Here is a 17,102-nt window from a genome sequence, read left to right as displayed (position 1 = left end):
TACAGAATCAAACCGCACGTGTGCGTTTAACAATGTTTTGCGCTACGCTCTCACGAGAGCGATGCCGCGCACGACAGCGCCAGGTGATGAGGAAATTGGAATCTTTGTGCAAACGGACGAACACGCGGACGATGCTTATTCGCTACTAGACGCCTGTGTCTCTATTTTCCTTATATTAATGCTAATTTTAAACATAGATCCGCCAACGGAATATTTCGCGCAATGTGAGCTTCACGCGCGGAAACGCCCACGCGAGTTCATCGACATCGCGGATTTCTAGTCCTGGAAGACCGGAGGGTAGGTGAACCGAGAGGTGAATGAGAAAACAGTTATGAAACGAGGATTTTCTTCTTCTCTGAGCTCCGACTATTAAATATTACGTTAACTCTTACGGATACCATCCTTTTCCCGCTCGTGCATATTACTAGCTCGCGGATGTATTACATTTATCTCGCGAGGAACGAGGAAGAAACGGCAAACGGGATGATAACGCGTACGACTGGTATTTTATGTGTTGGACGACAAAGCTTTTCAAGCCTGTTGATTATCTGCAGGACAGAAAGGATCTTTCTGTTCTAAACTCGATTTTATATCCCAAAGAACACATTAGATTAAGAGAAAATCAAAATGACTTTATTTCAATGTCATGAAAGTCAAAGTGATGATTTACAAAATTTGACTGCTTATTGACGTTAAGAGTCAAAGTAAAGTCATTTTGATTTTTTGTTGATTTTTGTGTGTTCCTTGGGAATTGCGTAAGCATAGGTCTCGAAACACAATAGGTGTAGTAAGCTTTGAGATATTGACTAATTATAGTTGAGTATTCTTCTCATATTCGAATTGTAATTAATTAATTCCTTAAGGATTATATATCAGTTGCACAAGCTCAAATGGACACCGTCAAATCACAGTACTAGAAAAAAAATTGAAATACTCCTTAGATGAAAGTCAGTGTGATTTGCAATGAGCAATTGCAATAGGGTGCAAGTGAACTGCTCCCTTCCTTAAGACTTAAGGCTTCCTACATCTATTGTATTTCGGGACTAAATTGTAAATGATTTTAATAAAAGACTTGATTAATCAAAATCGAATATAAGAATAATATTTAATTGTCATTGATCAGTTCTTATAACTACGCTTACGCGATTGAATAGAAATGGACTCTATAGGTAATCAACGCGCTTAAAGAGTTTGTCGTACGAGACGTGAAATATCAATCCATGTCAGGATCGCGACTCACATCGATGCAACACCACGGAGAGAGCGATGAGAGGCTCTACGAAACTTGTTGCGTGGTGGGGAGCGTGTTATTACAGCGGATTACGCGATTAGCAACTAGTTTGGTCCCATCATTGATGCCGCGAGCACCATGCAGAGGATCGGTGCAATAATCAAACTCGGGTCAAATAGAAACGCACGGTTATCGCCGTGTCGAGTAGTGAGATGCATTTAAATAATTATGGACGAACCGAAAATCGATGAACGCGAGTCGTTTAAGAGTCATCTTAAAGAGTCAGTGCTCTCTGTCGCCTCACTTCTCGCTTCGATTTTTGATGAGAATCTTCGCGCTCTCTCTCTCTCTCTCTCTCTCTCTCTCTCTCTCTCTCTCTCTCTCTCTCTCTCTCTCGCTCCTGATTTCTCACGCGAAAATATAAAATGAAAATTTTAAACGTCGCCGGCAGAACATATCGACGGAACTTTGATCGTAAAATTTGTAGAATCGACGCGGATATAGAACGATGTGATTCGCGGTTTGTGTGCACGCGCACGCGTGCGTGTATACACGCGCGCGCGTGCGACGCGTATAGAGCCGCCAATCTACGCTGGCGCGACGATAGTAGCCGGGGGGATGAACGAAGATAGTCGGAAGATATATAGACGTCGGGAGGGCTGTATGGGTAGCGCAAACAAACCGACCGCTGATTACAGAGACTGCTTCTGACAGCCCATCAAATATTCCGCATTTACGTATACGTCGACGTCACTGAGTATTCCATGCTTGTGTTCATCAACCGCGCGTTCCCTCTCACCGGTCCTCCTCCAGCCGCCCTCTTCTTCCACGTCGGCTCCCTCCTGCTCCTCCTCTTCTAGTCGTCTCTTCTGTAGGTTGATTTAGCCGACGGAAGAGAACTGCGGGGGATGGAAAGCTAGAGAAGCTGGAGATAGGGATAAGGGATATAGAAAAGGAAGAGAGAGAGAGAGAGGGGGGGGGCAGACAGAGAAGAAGAAGAGAAAGCAAGTAGAGAGGACAAGAGGATGGAGAAGACGAGGATAGAGAAGATGAAGACGGAGAGAGGAAGAGAGTTTGAGGGTTCGTCGTGGCGCGGAGTCTTCCATCTCTCCGGGTCTTCCCTCGCACTCGAGCATCCCCGTATCCCATCTCCTACTCTCGCCAATTTCCCTTCGTAAATTCGATTATCTATAGGTATACTCCTCATCCCTACAGCTCCACTTCTGCTTCGCTGCCAACACGGCCGCCATCTCCGTTCCTATCCTCTTTGGCCATCTCCTCTTCGTCATCATCGTCATCGTCGTCGTCGTCGTCGTTGGCCTTCTACGTCTCCTCCCGGATGCGGAGTAAGCAAGACCCAGGGACCACTACGCTTTAACGGATTTCTAAACCACGTGGGGCCGATCATCGCGTAAAAGCGAAAGAGAGAGAGAGAGAGAGAGAGGGGGGGGGAGGGGGAAGAGACTAAATCGAGGGAGTTCTGTAACGCGAGAGGGACGATGCCAGGGCTAATGGCGCGTTACGAGCAATCGCGGAAAGATGAACTGGCTCCATTCGGTCCCGATAAACTTCCCGTAGAGCGATAAGGGATCTTGAATTGGGATCGATTTAAATATCGCCGGTATTCAGATAGTTATATTCGATTTGTATAATGAGTAATCTCATTTAATTAGACTGATTTATCTGAAATATTGATAGCGGTTTTACATGTTAATCGATTTAAGCAAAGGGGTTATTTAAGCAATACACTTTATATTATTAAAGCGAATAACAATTATCTTTTATATCTTTTAACTTACTTAATTGAGATACAGCAGATTTAATTGGGATTTTCTTTTACATTTGAATTCTATTTTTGCACAATATTTAAAAGCAAGTTTTACATTATTAAAGAAACAACGTATTTTCAAGTCATTTAATTAAAGCGCCGAGAGTGCATATGTTTGAAATTTATTCGCGTCATATTAAAAATTCATGTCAATCCGGTTATACAAATACATATGCAAGTTCGTTAAATAGTCGACGCGAACAGATTCGGATCGCAAAAATGGCGGCAGCTTGAAATTTTATTAGTGCAACTCCGTTGGCGTCGTACTGACGGGATTGATAAGATGATAGAGGGGGAGGGAAATTATCTCCGTCGAGATTTATATACTTCCCGTTAGAGCGCTTCCCTATATACTATAAAATCCATCTCTCGCGCGTAAGCTCAATAATGTGCATGATATGCAAATAGAGAATAATGCCAATAAATCTCTTTAATGTCGTTTAATGCCGCAAATTAATCGTAAAAGGTAGACTATTTTGTCTGGATTAACATGTTCTTGCGCGGACGTCGGTGCGCATTTCGCATCGTACTGACCACCGATAAGGTCAAAGGTTGCGCGTGCTCGCCAAGGATCGATTGGATTATCCTGTTTGCCAAGACTGGCTTAAATCGAGACAGCACGGGCTCTCCGAATTTTCAATTAAGACGAACACGGAGAGCTGGCGAAGTTATGCGTGATCTCGTTTCGTGAAATTCGCAAGGGATCGATCTACGGAGTTGCGCTATATTCGCATAGTTATGCAATAGCGTCATAGCATGCACCTCGGCAAAAATCCGCGACGTTATCCTGAATTACAATGTAAGAATGTAGATGTTTCCATTTGACTATATTTTCACTGAAAAATATGGTCCTAAAAAAATGGGAAAGTTAAAACACAAACACTAAATGGAATATTGATCTTAACATCACATATACGAAGCAAAGTTTTCTGTGTGCATATTTACTAATACCAATAGAGAGATTTGCTAATACTAATAAAAAAACATGTGTAGATGTAAGTATTTCGACTCTTTAAATTCTTAGAGTATAATCTTATTCTAAAAAGTGAAAACTGAGTCAGTCTTGGAAAAGAGTGGCTCAATTTTTAATCTTTAAGAGTGAGATTTCACTCTTCAGAGTGAGATATACTCTAAAAGTTTTAGAGGACACATACGTCATAAGTTCATGAGTTCTTAAGTTTAATTGCGGAATGCCCTTATGAAAATACCAGGAATTTTATAAGAGTGAATCTATATTTTTACCGTGTTCTAAATGTTAGCGAATCAAAGGCTTGAAATAATTTGAATCCAGATCATCGGTAAAAGTCCTATTGTATGTTAACTTCTTAAGATCTAGTGATATATACATATATTCTAGTCTTTAAAAAATTATATCTTTGGTAAATATTAAATTATTCAATTCACAACTCAATTTTATTTAAAAAAAAAATTGTTTATTATTAATGTATAAATGAACGTAATTTTCGAGCTTTATTATATTTCAATGATAGGAAAAATAACTATAATGAAAAAATTTTATTGATTGACTTATAGATGCAAGGAAAATATTTGAATCTTTTTTTAGAGCCAGTCTATGTTTACCAGTCTATGTTTCGTTACCAAAATGAATATTTTATTGACAATAAATTATAATATTTAGTAATATATTGTAAAACTGTCATAAGTTTTTTCATTTTTACATACTATTTCATGTTTGATCGCACTTTTTATTTTAAATAGTTTTTTCTATTTAATAAATTTTATTACAATTTGATATTTTATTTCTTACATCTGTAATTTTTATCCAATTTTTTTATGTTTTCGATCTCATTTTTGCATAGCGATTCCCTAAATCTTTAAAAATAACTAGACAATAAATGTTCCATTAAAAAAAAAGAGACCTTAAAGGGTTAACGATACTCGCCGGCGCGGTTGCAGCTATCTGAATAATCATACTAATGAAAGTGATGAATATCATTAAAATGCATGTTCTTGAAAAGTGAACGTTTTGAAAGCGTGCCAGAGTACGTGTCTCGCGCCGTGTATATGCGTGTATAGAAGCAGAAATACGGGAATATAGTCGCACGGTATGGAATACAATAGCAAGGGGGAATGCATTCGGTCTTTCCCGATGAAACAATAGTTATTTTGTGGTAAGCGTGTGCGGCGAGGAGATACCGTTTCGGACAGGCACCGGCGCGCATACATGAGCGCAACGTTTTCGAAATCTCGTCGGTTAGGTAACTAGAATAATAACATCGTCGCTTTGACGAGCGCGGGAAATGGTAAATTTACATACGCATTCTGTTGAGAACACGCACACGCTGAGTAGCGCGAAGTGATGCGAATGCAGCTGAGTTTCTGCGAGTGTCTGCCTATACCGTCGATGCTTTCACTTGATGGCCGCCTGATAATGACGGTCCTTGGAAATGGAATCGAATCGAATTGAAATACACTATATGACGGAGAATCCCGTTTCTGTTTTCTCGCGTAGGTGGTACTACAATAGGAATCAGAGGGAGGAACCGATCGAGGAATCGTCGGGCCATTACGTGGTGCGTGACGGCTCCTTGATTATCCAGAGCGTCGAGGAGAGTGACGCCGGCTCTTACATGTGCACTGCCAGCAATTCTGAAGGCAGCGAAACTTTGGAGATCAGACTAACAGTGTCTGCACCACTGAGTGTTCACGTGCAACCGGCGATACAGACGGTTGATCTGGGGAAATCCGCCTATCTGGTAATCAATCATTGTCAATATCGATTTATCCGAAAATAAATAATGCTTGCTTGATCACGTAGGAATAAGTTGAACAAAGAAAGGGAAGAATGATATTTCGAATGATATCTCTAATACCGCGAAGGGTAGAAAAATAAATAAATATTATAAGCCGATATTTAGATCCCATTCTTCTTATTTCAAGATCGTCTTAATTTTTCGACTTCCATGCTAATTTTTCAAACATAAATTTTCAAGTTGGACGAGCGATTAAAAAATTTTCTATATGAAATTTATAATGTTAACAATTATATTAAAATTTAGTAAATAAATAAATTAATGCGTAAATATAACCAAATGTCATTATTTTTATTTATAGGAAAGCTATAATTATAAAACAAATAACAAAACAATTATTGCAGTTCTTGTATAATATAATACTTGTTTTTGCACAATTCTAAAAATAATGTAAATTTTATTAAATTAATATTAATTTTTTTAAATTTTAATTAAAAATAAGAGAGAGAGAGAGAGACAGAGAGAGAGAGCTCTTTAAAGTAGTTATATATTAATATTCCCAAAAGAGATGAATGCTCGCTCCAAGTAAATAAGTTATATCTCTTTAAAAATTGTATGTGTACATAATGCATTTATTTGTCTCAAACAAAAGCTTAAAACTTAAAAATTAATTAGAAAAATCCACAAAAGTTATCAAAATTTTATAGCAAAATTATTCTGTAAAAATTTTATTATAATTTTGAAGAGCGAACAGTGCTCGCTTCCTCAGGAAATCGAAAAGTTAAATAAGTATTTTAAAATATGGTTCTCTAGTTTATAACAACTTAAGATTATATTTAAGACGGTCTAAAATATAAGAACTGACTTAATATCTTATAGAATCTCGAGAATCCTACTTTAGAGATCAATTTAAACAATCTATAATTTAAATTAAATTTTCGAAATCCATTTATAATAAGGAAATGTAATTCCATTTATAATTTTTAGCCCGTGCATTTTGTATATATTCATTTTAGTATAATATATTTATCATATTCCGATAATTGAATTAGTAAGACATCCGTCTCAGAAAATCGATAGCATGTTCAAATCTGGGCTAATGTAATATTTTTCATAAATTCTTTGCACTGTTTTAAGATGTTATTGATTTGATAATCAATGATAATGTGATTTGTGATATTATTTCTAACAGTTTCAATTTATGATTGAGATTCAACAAACTGAATCAGCACGCAATTTATAGGAAAATATATTTGAAAATTTACATATATGAATATTATTAAGCATCAAAGTTGAATATAGGATTTTTTCTCTGAATTGTATTATTCACTTATCGATTAATTTTCGACTTTTATTATTATTTTTCATACATATTTTTATTCTGATGATTAAACTGTTTCTCTTATATGTATATAGATAATTAATGAACGGTAAATTATGGAACGTCCAAAGTCTTTATTTTGCATTTAAGTTTAAGAATATAAGAACGTCTGACAGATCGCTTATATAATAAATATTGGACACTTCAATTACTGTTATGAATATTTACCGCGACGTTTTCAACCATCTGTAAATACTGTAAAGCGCTGTCGATGACGCGGGAAATGAATCTGTACGTGCCGGAAATTAATGCCAGTCATAGTGTCGGGTGTGTGATTCGAATATATTTTCAGGAATATAGAGATCTGATTTTTCTCAAGAAGCTCACGGTTTGCGGATTCGAGACGAGACGGTATTCTCCTTCGTTTCCGCACGCCGGGCGAGATCGCCGGGCAAGTCCCTTTCTTGATTCTCATCAGTTTCTTCCGTCTAAACTCCTTTGCAGACGTGCACCGCAAGTGGATTTCCACAAGCGGCACTCTATTGGCTGAAGGATGGTCAGCCATTGAGAACGGGTGCCCGGGTAAGGACGGTCTCCAGCGAGCGTATTTCCGTGACGTCGGTCGCGAGAGAAGACCGCGGCATGTACCAGTGCTTCGTGCGGAACGAGTACGAAATGGCTCAAGGAATTGCGGAGTTACGCTTAGGGGGTAAGACATTCTGATATCGCGTTCCGGATGTACAATATTATATGTCGCGACGCCTTAATGTTTGGGCAAGCTCATCAGGAGACTCCCCGGAGACTCGAAAATCTTGGAATTCTTGTAAGATTGGCAATCTTTCTCTCGGCAAATTAAATATAATTAACATATTCGACCGTATTTTAAAACTGAATTATATTCTAAAATGTTTATATTATTACTTACAAAATTGTTACACGGAAAAAATGAGTTTGTGAAGTGAAAAGTCAACTGAATACAGTCTGAAAATTTAACTTATAGATACAGATCTAGAAATAATTTTGTCGGACCATTAAAATAATTATGTAGAATGCTCTAGATGGTTATTAGAATGTTAAAATTTTTTGCAACATTGCTCATTCACTGTTAAATCTATAATGTCAAATCTAATTTAAGTCGCCACTGCTCTTACTTAATGTATCGTTATTTTATATTAAAACAATGGTTAAATTTTACACTATATAGTCAATTTGACACTATACAATATCAAATATGTATATGTATTATATATGTATTGAATAATATGTTTATATATACAATAGATTGAATAATGTATACTTGAGCCTATATAATTATTTTGTCCGACAAAATTATTTTCATATTTAGCTCAATTTTTAGATATTTTAGCAAAACCGTGCAAATCATCAAATTCATAAAATAGTATACAATAACTATTATAATGATCGAGGCATTTTCAATGACTTTTCTAATCATCCCTAAATCAAATTATTTTTATCGCGGTAACATATTAGGTGTTGGAATTAATTCGTAGCGTTTTACAAGTGATGGGAAGTACTTTCATTAATGTATTTTTTAATGCTCATGTGAAATAAATAACATTCTTTCATTAAAAACGCTACGAATTAATTCCAACACCTAATATTTTATACATAGTTTACTGTTCAATTATTTATAAGTATTTATAAGTATTTATATCTTATTAACGCTACGATTATTTATCGATCGATAAAAAAAACCCTTGTTTATCGAGCAATCGGTGAGTGTTTTGCCGTTAATACCGTAGAATTCTTTCTCTATACGATTCACGATTCGCGTGCCATTTTATCGTAACGCATTCTCCATCAGGAAGTAGCACGACTTCCCTGCAGGCTACGTGCTATTTTTGCGGGGAAGTACCCTCATCTCTCTTCCGATTGTGCTTTACGGAGCGTGTTCCCATCTGTGGAACGATAATCGTGGTCTCGGTTTCGATTAACTCCGGTTGAGTTTCGTTTGCAACAACAGCACCAAAGTTACGCCAAATCGCATTATCTAACTTCAACAATAATTATTTTCCGTTATCTAATCTAGCTAGAGCACACTGATTCTTATTTTATTTTAGAATTATATATAAATTATAAATTATAAATGTACAATAATAGAATACTGTATTTTTAATAGAATATACGATAATTGTTATCATCATTGCTGATTGGAAATGTTGTTTAACGGCAGATCGAGAATGCATTTAACAATTCTCGCTCGCGCGTTTATTACGGGGAAAAAAGAGAGTTCGGACGAGCGATCGCGTGTTTGGCGAACTTGATCAGAAACTTGGTTTGCTCGCGGTTTGAAAATGTTGGTTAACGGCTGCGGAACTCGGTACATGTGCGGAGCTGCCTGTTTGCGCAGCGTTCCCTCCGTAACGTATTTTCCATCGGCTGGTCGTTTCGCCGCGGGATACGTGCCATTTTTGTACGAAAATGGCCTCGTTTGCTCTCCCGCTTGCAAACCCCGATGTGAGACCTTCACCGTCGCGCATCAATGTCCGATGGACAACCGCACGACTCGCGAATTTGCCCCGGAATATAATAAAAGCGATTTACGATAGGTTTCACCGATAACATCGCAGCCAAGCATTGGACGGATCACACGGGTAACATATGACACGTGGAACATGTCCGGTAACTTAGAGCACGATGTGTTTCATGTGAAAAAACTCTCCCTCTGGAATTCCCTCCGGAATTTTTCGCAAAAAACCACAGTACGATTTCGGCACGTTTATCGGCTTATTCATATTTAAATTATCCTGTTAATGCTGTTGAAATTCCATTATATTAATAATTACCAGTCGACATCAGCTAAAAGTAATGTAATATCAATGATATAATTTTGCATTTACAACAACGTAGATGTAACACAACACATGGTGCTATATAACATTACATTGTTGAGTGTGAAATATTCTGTGTAACATATTACGTTATTATGTTACTTTTAGTAGACGTTGACTGAGTATATAGAGATTACATTTTTAATCAAATGTTTAACAACATTTGTTGCTATTTTTATTCGCAAGACGGTATTATTTTTCAATTAGATTTCGAGATATAATTCCAAAGGTAGTCCTTTCTAGAGCTTTGAGTTTTTATTTTATACTGCTTCCACCTCGAGAGGAGAATATTACTGCTGGGAAGGAAAAGCGTGCTGAGTTTCGTGCCGTTCTTACGAGCGATTTGTACATTTCTGGAAGTTCGTACGAGCTTTCGCGGCCATTAACCTTTATATGGCCGGCATTTGGTAACTTTTATGACCTTTGAAAGTTTAAATTTTCTTTCAAAATCGCTTATAGCTCGCGCTCGGCTACCGTTCCCTCGTCGGAAACAAGCGTACCGATCTTGGACGCCGTGTACAGTTTGTTTCTTCCTCCGCTGTAATCCGAGTTCGGATATCACGCGCGAGCTAAATTACTACTTTCCTTCTTCCTTCTTATCCCGGTTTTCTCTTAGCTGTCGAGTAATTTTACCACTAAATTTCTCTTCGGACAAAAAGTATCCAATAAAATATTATAGTATTCTATTAGATCTAAGTTTTCAGGCATGTTAAATCAACATAATTAACGGGAACTTTATAAATAGAATATAAGATAAAGATAAAAGAATTATTAAAATTAGCTAAAACCAATTAGCATATCCTTAAAAAAAAAACGAATTCTATAATATTCCTTGATATAAAGAGAAAAATAACATATAATGTCAAGAAGTGCAGGAAAAGTTTTCTATAACACAATAATATCATACAAAATATGTATACTGCATATGTTTTCTTTATTTCAGACATGTATAAATTCTAAATATATAAATATATATTTACGCGTATTTTTGTATGCTTTTTCATACAAACTTGTACACAATCATTTTTTAAAAATAAATATTATAATTTTTTAAATCATTGTTTGTTTAATCAGGAACCAATGACGAGGACGTAATGATTATTGATCTTTCTTTTGGTTTTGTTTGTTTTTTTTTGTTTACTTTTCATTATTTTTGTTTGTATTCTATATTTTTTATATTTTTATTTATTTTTTTGTTTTATTGATTATATATAAACCTGTATGTAAAACGCATTAAAAAATCGATGTATATACGTGTAATAATTTATATCTATTTGATTGTAATTATAGATATATAAGAAAAAATAATCATTTTTTTTAAGTTTTTCTTAAATATATTATATCTTTTAAAAAATATACTTAAAGAATATACAAAATAAATAAAAATGGATACTAAAAATAAAATAATAAATAATTAAAAATGTTAAAAACAAAATAACATGAATAATAACAGAAATAAGTAATGGAGCCAGTAAACACTACATTGTCTTTAGATTTAATAAAGATTGATTTAAAAAGTTATTTATTAAAAATGACTTTGGTATAAATTTGTATGTAAAATGCATTTAGAAACGAGCGTAAATATATGTGTTAAAATTTACCTAAGTCTGGTTCTATAGAAAACATAGAGTGCTTTCCAACGACATGTGACACAGTTTAACACAGTGAATCATCAACTTTGTTGTTTGTCAATGTTAAACAAAGATGAAATGATCACCGTGTTACACTGTGTTATACTGTGGTTCTTGCTGGAAAGCACTAATAATATCTCGTATTCTGTATGTACTTTATATAATGTTATATTGTTTGTTATTTTTCATACAATTTTTCTGCACTTTCATTATAAATGTTATTTTTCTCTTTTATATACATAGAGTGTTAAGAAGCACTGGATTAATTTTTTGTATACATCAACATTCAGATATCTATTAATAATTGGCTTCGTTAGAAGATAACAAAAAGTGATGCAGGACGACATCGCAGCGAGACCTTTTTTTCTACGATGGAAAAAAATATTTTATCATCGAAATCACGTCACGAGGAATAGTTGTGCACTAATTTCTACATTACGTCAACAAAATGTCATGTAATCGCTATTCATACCCATAGTAATGAAGCCTGTCGTTCCAGTTACGACGACGGATAGAAAATTAGTAATTTACGTCGTCCAAGTTCAGAGCCGGGTGCCTATTACCTTGTCATTAGGATTCTTCCCGTCTCCATGATTTCTAAGCTGTAGGGGTATAGAGTGTACATTAGGTTGGGATCGCCCGCAGCACGATAGGATAGTTAGTACCTACTACCCCTGGATTTGCATACGCTAACGAGATTCCTGCGGTTTTGCCGATGCTTTGCATGCTAGCCGCGCGCGATTTCGCGGAGCAACGCGACCGACTACGTCTATTTATTATGCGTCATAGATACGTCGGGGTATGAAAGCCGGTCCGTGGGAACATCTCGGCGAATTTGCGAATTTTGCCGGCGGTCCCTGGATGGAATTACGCGAACGTGATATCTTGTCTGTTATGATTATGGCATTCTCCCGTTTCGTCAGAGAGGAAAAGAGAGGAAGATTTACTTTGCCGCACTTTTGGAAAACGTATAACCTCGGAAAAATATATCGCTCATGTAAATCATGCTTTATCGTGCCGTTTATCCGAAATGGTCATTGGCATTTCGCGTAAACTTCAATCTGGAATATGACCTCGTTGCGTTCCAGCGTAATTTTTGTTGCCAACGTTGCTTGACCGTTTTTGCCTGGAAACATCACTGCGTTTCGTCAGTAATGTTTCCTGAAATTTAGAGAAAACAAGTGGCGGCCCGACGCTAACTAATATTTATTAGAGCATAAGCAAATCATATTAATCTTCATAATTACACATCTCGGGAAAATATCCTTTCTTTTTTTTTAAAATATTTTATTATTTTGGACACGATATTACAGAGAGCGTAACAAGAACTGTGCGATGCGAACGCTACGCAAAACAAAAATACATTATTCGCAAAATTGTACCTGATACGCGATAAATTATATCTGATATACATGATAATATTATTTAATAATCGTTCATCGAGACAATGCTTAAAATGCGATGTTTTTCTCTACTGTTGTGACTCCTACAGATATATCGGGGAGTAAATTTATGTTTTAATGCTATCAAGTTTTTATTTATACAAGTCTTTATTTATACAACGAGAGAAATTTTTGCCGCAATAACGTATTTCATGATATTCATGTTAAGGCGCGCCGCGACTCTTAAACATTAATTTACGAATCTTGAGAACCGTGGTAATCTAAAATTTCCTCTCGCCAAGAGTGCCAGAATAGCGGGGGAATAATCAGTCAACCTAATTGATAATTTACTAATGGCGGCTCCGCGTAGTCTTTTAATTATACACGGGCGAACTGCCGAGCCTCCGATATTTGCTCCGGTGAGTTTCAACTTTTAACTATCGAGTTAACTCGCGTTAAATAAATGGTACGCCTTTTTCCCCACCTTTCGCGCGTTTCCTAGAAATCGTAATAATCCCTACAGAAATCTTACAGTAATATTTTAATAGCGCGCAATATTACAAAAATTACAGCAGTATTGTACAATATCGAAATTATAATATTTGATTGGAAAGATTGCAACAATATTGTGAAATATTGTAACATGAATGTTTTGTAAAAAATTATAATATATTGCTGCAATATTATAGTTCAATAAATGAGTATGCGACCTCACTACAAGATGGACTCACTTCTCTCATAAAAAGAAAACGCCCAGAAATCCTATAAGAAATATACAAATCGAGTTGACGAGTCTTTTAGAGGTTCCCAAATTCTTTCCGGTGTGCTTTCTTGGCTCCCTGTTTTAGAATAATTTTGTTGCATGTATTTGAAAAGTGATCCTAATCAATAATATTTTAATGATAAAAATTTATTATTTATTGAAATATTGTATTATCTGCAGCAATGTTTTATGAAATATTACAATCTTTTAAAGTAATATTGCTATAATGGTTGTAATATTTCGCGCTGTAAAGGGAGAGTAAGTAAAGAGGGAGAAAATGTATGTTGCATCTTTGCCCAAATTATATTGCATCTCTCGTTTTGCATCAGCACAAAAGCGCATTCTAAAATAAATATTCCTTATCATAAATATTCATCAATATCGATATCAATAATGCCGACGGCGATGAAGGGATTCTCTCTTTCGGATGAGTACGAAAACTTTTGGTAAAGTTAACGTTATCTCACCGCCAATATGTATCTGCGCCGCAAAGTTTACGAATTTATCATTTTAGGAAACTGAGAAATGAGAACCGTGTGCCGCAAAATGGCGGTTTTATCTGTTTATTTCATTATACATTGACCGCTATCTATCATAATATTTTTGCTGTTTACGAATTAACAATGTAATGATATCGTTTTCTCGTTTCTGACATTATTGATAAGATATCATCCGCTATTGGGTTTTCTGTTTCTATCCAGACGATTTGTAGATAACTCCGCGGATCGACGGGATATTGCGACGACAATTGGCACAGTTTTTTTATTTGGATTATTTTTAAATGGCTTTCACGAGTCGACGGGAGATATCGTCAGGTCGCGAACTTAAATTCGTGATGGTTCGCTTTCACATTCGACAATCGATTTGGACGTACGTATAAAAGAGAGGAGCAAAAAAAAAAAAAGGAGAGCGTAGAAATATATGGAGGCGGCTATAACGCGGTGCGTTAGACACGGAGAAAAGGCGGGGGTAACATTTGATAGGTTACAAAGGGTAGCATTTGGAAACTTTGGGGTATGCGTAATCTCTGGCCGTAACGTCTGTTAACAGAGATCGCGCCGCAGCTGGTCTACAGGTTTATCGAACAGACAATGCAGCCTGGTCCATCGGTTTCTCTGAAATGCAGCGCCGCGGGTAATCCCACGCCGCAAATTTCCTGGCTGCTAGATGGATTTCCGCTTCCACAAAACGACAGGCTCCTGATTGGCCAATATGTGACCGTGTACGGGGACGTAATATCCCACGTTAATATCACGACTGTAAAGCCCGAAGACGGCGGCGAGTACGAGTGCATTGCCAGCAGCCGCGCTGGCGATGCGAGGCACTCGGCGAGGCTCAATATCTACGGTGAGTCAATGCGAAAGTCAAAAGTCAGCAAATACGTTTTTCCGTAATTAAAATACTGCAGAAAGCCATGATTACGACTTTAGTACAGTTGAACTCGATTACTTATTTATCACGAACAAACGTGGTGGTGGTGTTATTCCATTCCTGTATCATTAAATATTAAACTTGCAGTTTGATCAAATCCAAGGGTGTCAGAATTGTCCTTTTTCGCTCGGCGATATTAAAAATCTGTTTTATCTATTTTTATTTTTTACGCGGCTCTGTCTCCCTGGAATCGAGAGAACAGAGAACTAGATTTCCTGCTGGAAATTTATAACTTTATGCTGTTTCGCGTGGCTGCAGCGTAACGAGCTTTACTGCTTTCTAATCTCAGGACTGCCATACGTCAGACCGATGTCGCCCGTTTCAGCGGTCGCGGGGAAGCAACTATATATCAAGTGTCCTGTAGCCGGTTATCCTATTGAATCGATCGTGTGGGAAAAAGGTAAGCATCGTGCGTCATTTCTGTTAATCCCCAACCGAATAACGGGGAGTTTTGCCGTACGTTTATTCAATATTTCTATTGCGGCGAAAGATACGTTGAAGCCTGTCATTGATCTCCCGCATTGATTGATCATTCTCTTTTGTAACAAGTATAATGTGCAGTATTAACTGCGTATACACTGTTAAATGTGTATTATTAAATTCATAATGTCAGATTATATTTCAGTTATTTTTAATCATATCTATAAGTCACTGCTTCTATCTAATATATCGTTAATTTGACAAAGACAATGATATATTAAATTTGAGTCAAATTTAATATATCTTCTTAAGTGAAACAATTTTACTCAAGAAGAGATATTAAATTTTACTCAATTAAATTTTACTAAATTTAGTTTATTTGATAAATGCATATGTTAATATCAACGATGTATTTCGAAACTATCAGAAATGGATTGATTTTGACACAGATAGAAGTTAAAATAAAATATTATCTAACTCATGAGATTATTGCCCCTTTGATATTTAACAGTGTATCATGTCAAATTTGAAATATTTTTAATTATTTCTATAGATCACCATTGTTCCTATCCAATGTCGTTAATTTAATTAAAATAATTAAGTTGAATTATTTAACTGAAGAAATGTATTAAATTTGATTTAAATTTAGTTTATTATTTAGCTAGGAAAACCTGGAATTGTTCCTCATCAATTTTGATGGGCTTTGGATATATTGCATAGCAGTGATACGCACTTTTTAAGGGTTATTTTTAGAGGGCTATTTTCAGAAAGAGATAAAATCTTGCTCACCGCATAATGTTCATTTCGTTTTGCGTAAAATAGAAAATATGATTTTTTACTACGAGTCACACAAGTTGCAACAGACTGCAGGTTGTGCATCACTGTTGTAGAGCATCAAAAAATATTACATCCATTTTTTTATCTTCTTATTTCGAGGTTTAAGGGTCAAAACAACCTCTCGAAAATAACGTATTTTTGCATTTTTAGCGAATATCTTGAAAACTATGAGGTATTATATATAAAAAATACTTTATACAAAAGTTTTGTGACATTTTATGTGTTCTTAATAATAACACCTTCATATTTTTTTTATATCAAATTTTTTAATTTATCTCTCTATTTTAAGAGTCGTTCGAACCCTTAAACCTTGTGATAACCAGATTAAAAAATATGAGTTTAACATTTTTTTGATGCTCTGCAATCTATTTTCAAAGCCCATCAAAATCGATGATGGACAGTGTTGACGGTTCCCTTATAATTGCGTATGTTAATATGGATATCGTTTATTTTGAAACTAAGCAATTCAGACACAGAAATGGATTAATTTACATTTTGATACACATGGAAGTTAAAAATAACAAAATGTTAATTAATTTAAGGGATTGGGTTGATCCTATCTAACGGACTAGTTCATCGAATTTATGATGCGTGTTTTATTATATGTTTGCAAATTAATTTATGCGGCTAAGGATCGATTCGAAAATGTGAAATATTTACGTCTCGCAGAATCAAGTATCGTCATTGGATAT

The 17,102-nt window shown here is 35.8% G+C and overlaps 1 protein-coding gene across 5 annotated transcripts in view; it reads left to right on the top strand.

The window, feature by feature from the left end:
• Positions 1-17,102, top strand: part of LOC105146454 (cell adhesion molecule Dscam2) — a 93,332-nt gene that overhangs the window by 41,371 nt on the left and 34,859 nt on the right. For all 5 annotated transcript variants that reach the window (XM_087406018.1, XM_087406017.1, XM_011056733.2 and 2 more), the window contains exons 7-10: positions 5,533-5,776; positions 7,599-7,803; positions 14,773-15,069; positions 15,443-15,553. In XM_087406018.1, coding sequence (XP_087262144.1) covers positions 5,533-5,776; positions 7,599-7,803; positions 14,773-15,069; positions 15,443-15,553 — 857 coding nt within the window. The remainder of the gene's footprint in view (positions 1-5,532; positions 5,777-7,598; positions 7,804-14,772; positions 15,070-15,442; positions 15,554-17,102) is intronic.

The sequence above is a fragment of the Acromyrmex echinatior genome, chromosome 4 (assembly GCF_024713525.1).
Source record: "Acromyrmex echinatior isolate Ae372 chromosome 4, ASM2471352v2, whole genome shotgun sequence".
NCBI lineage: Eukaryota > Metazoa > Arthropoda > Insecta > Hymenoptera > Formicidae > Acromyrmex > Acromyrmex echinatior.
This window is presented reverse-complemented; position numbering and strand designations above follow the sequence as displayed.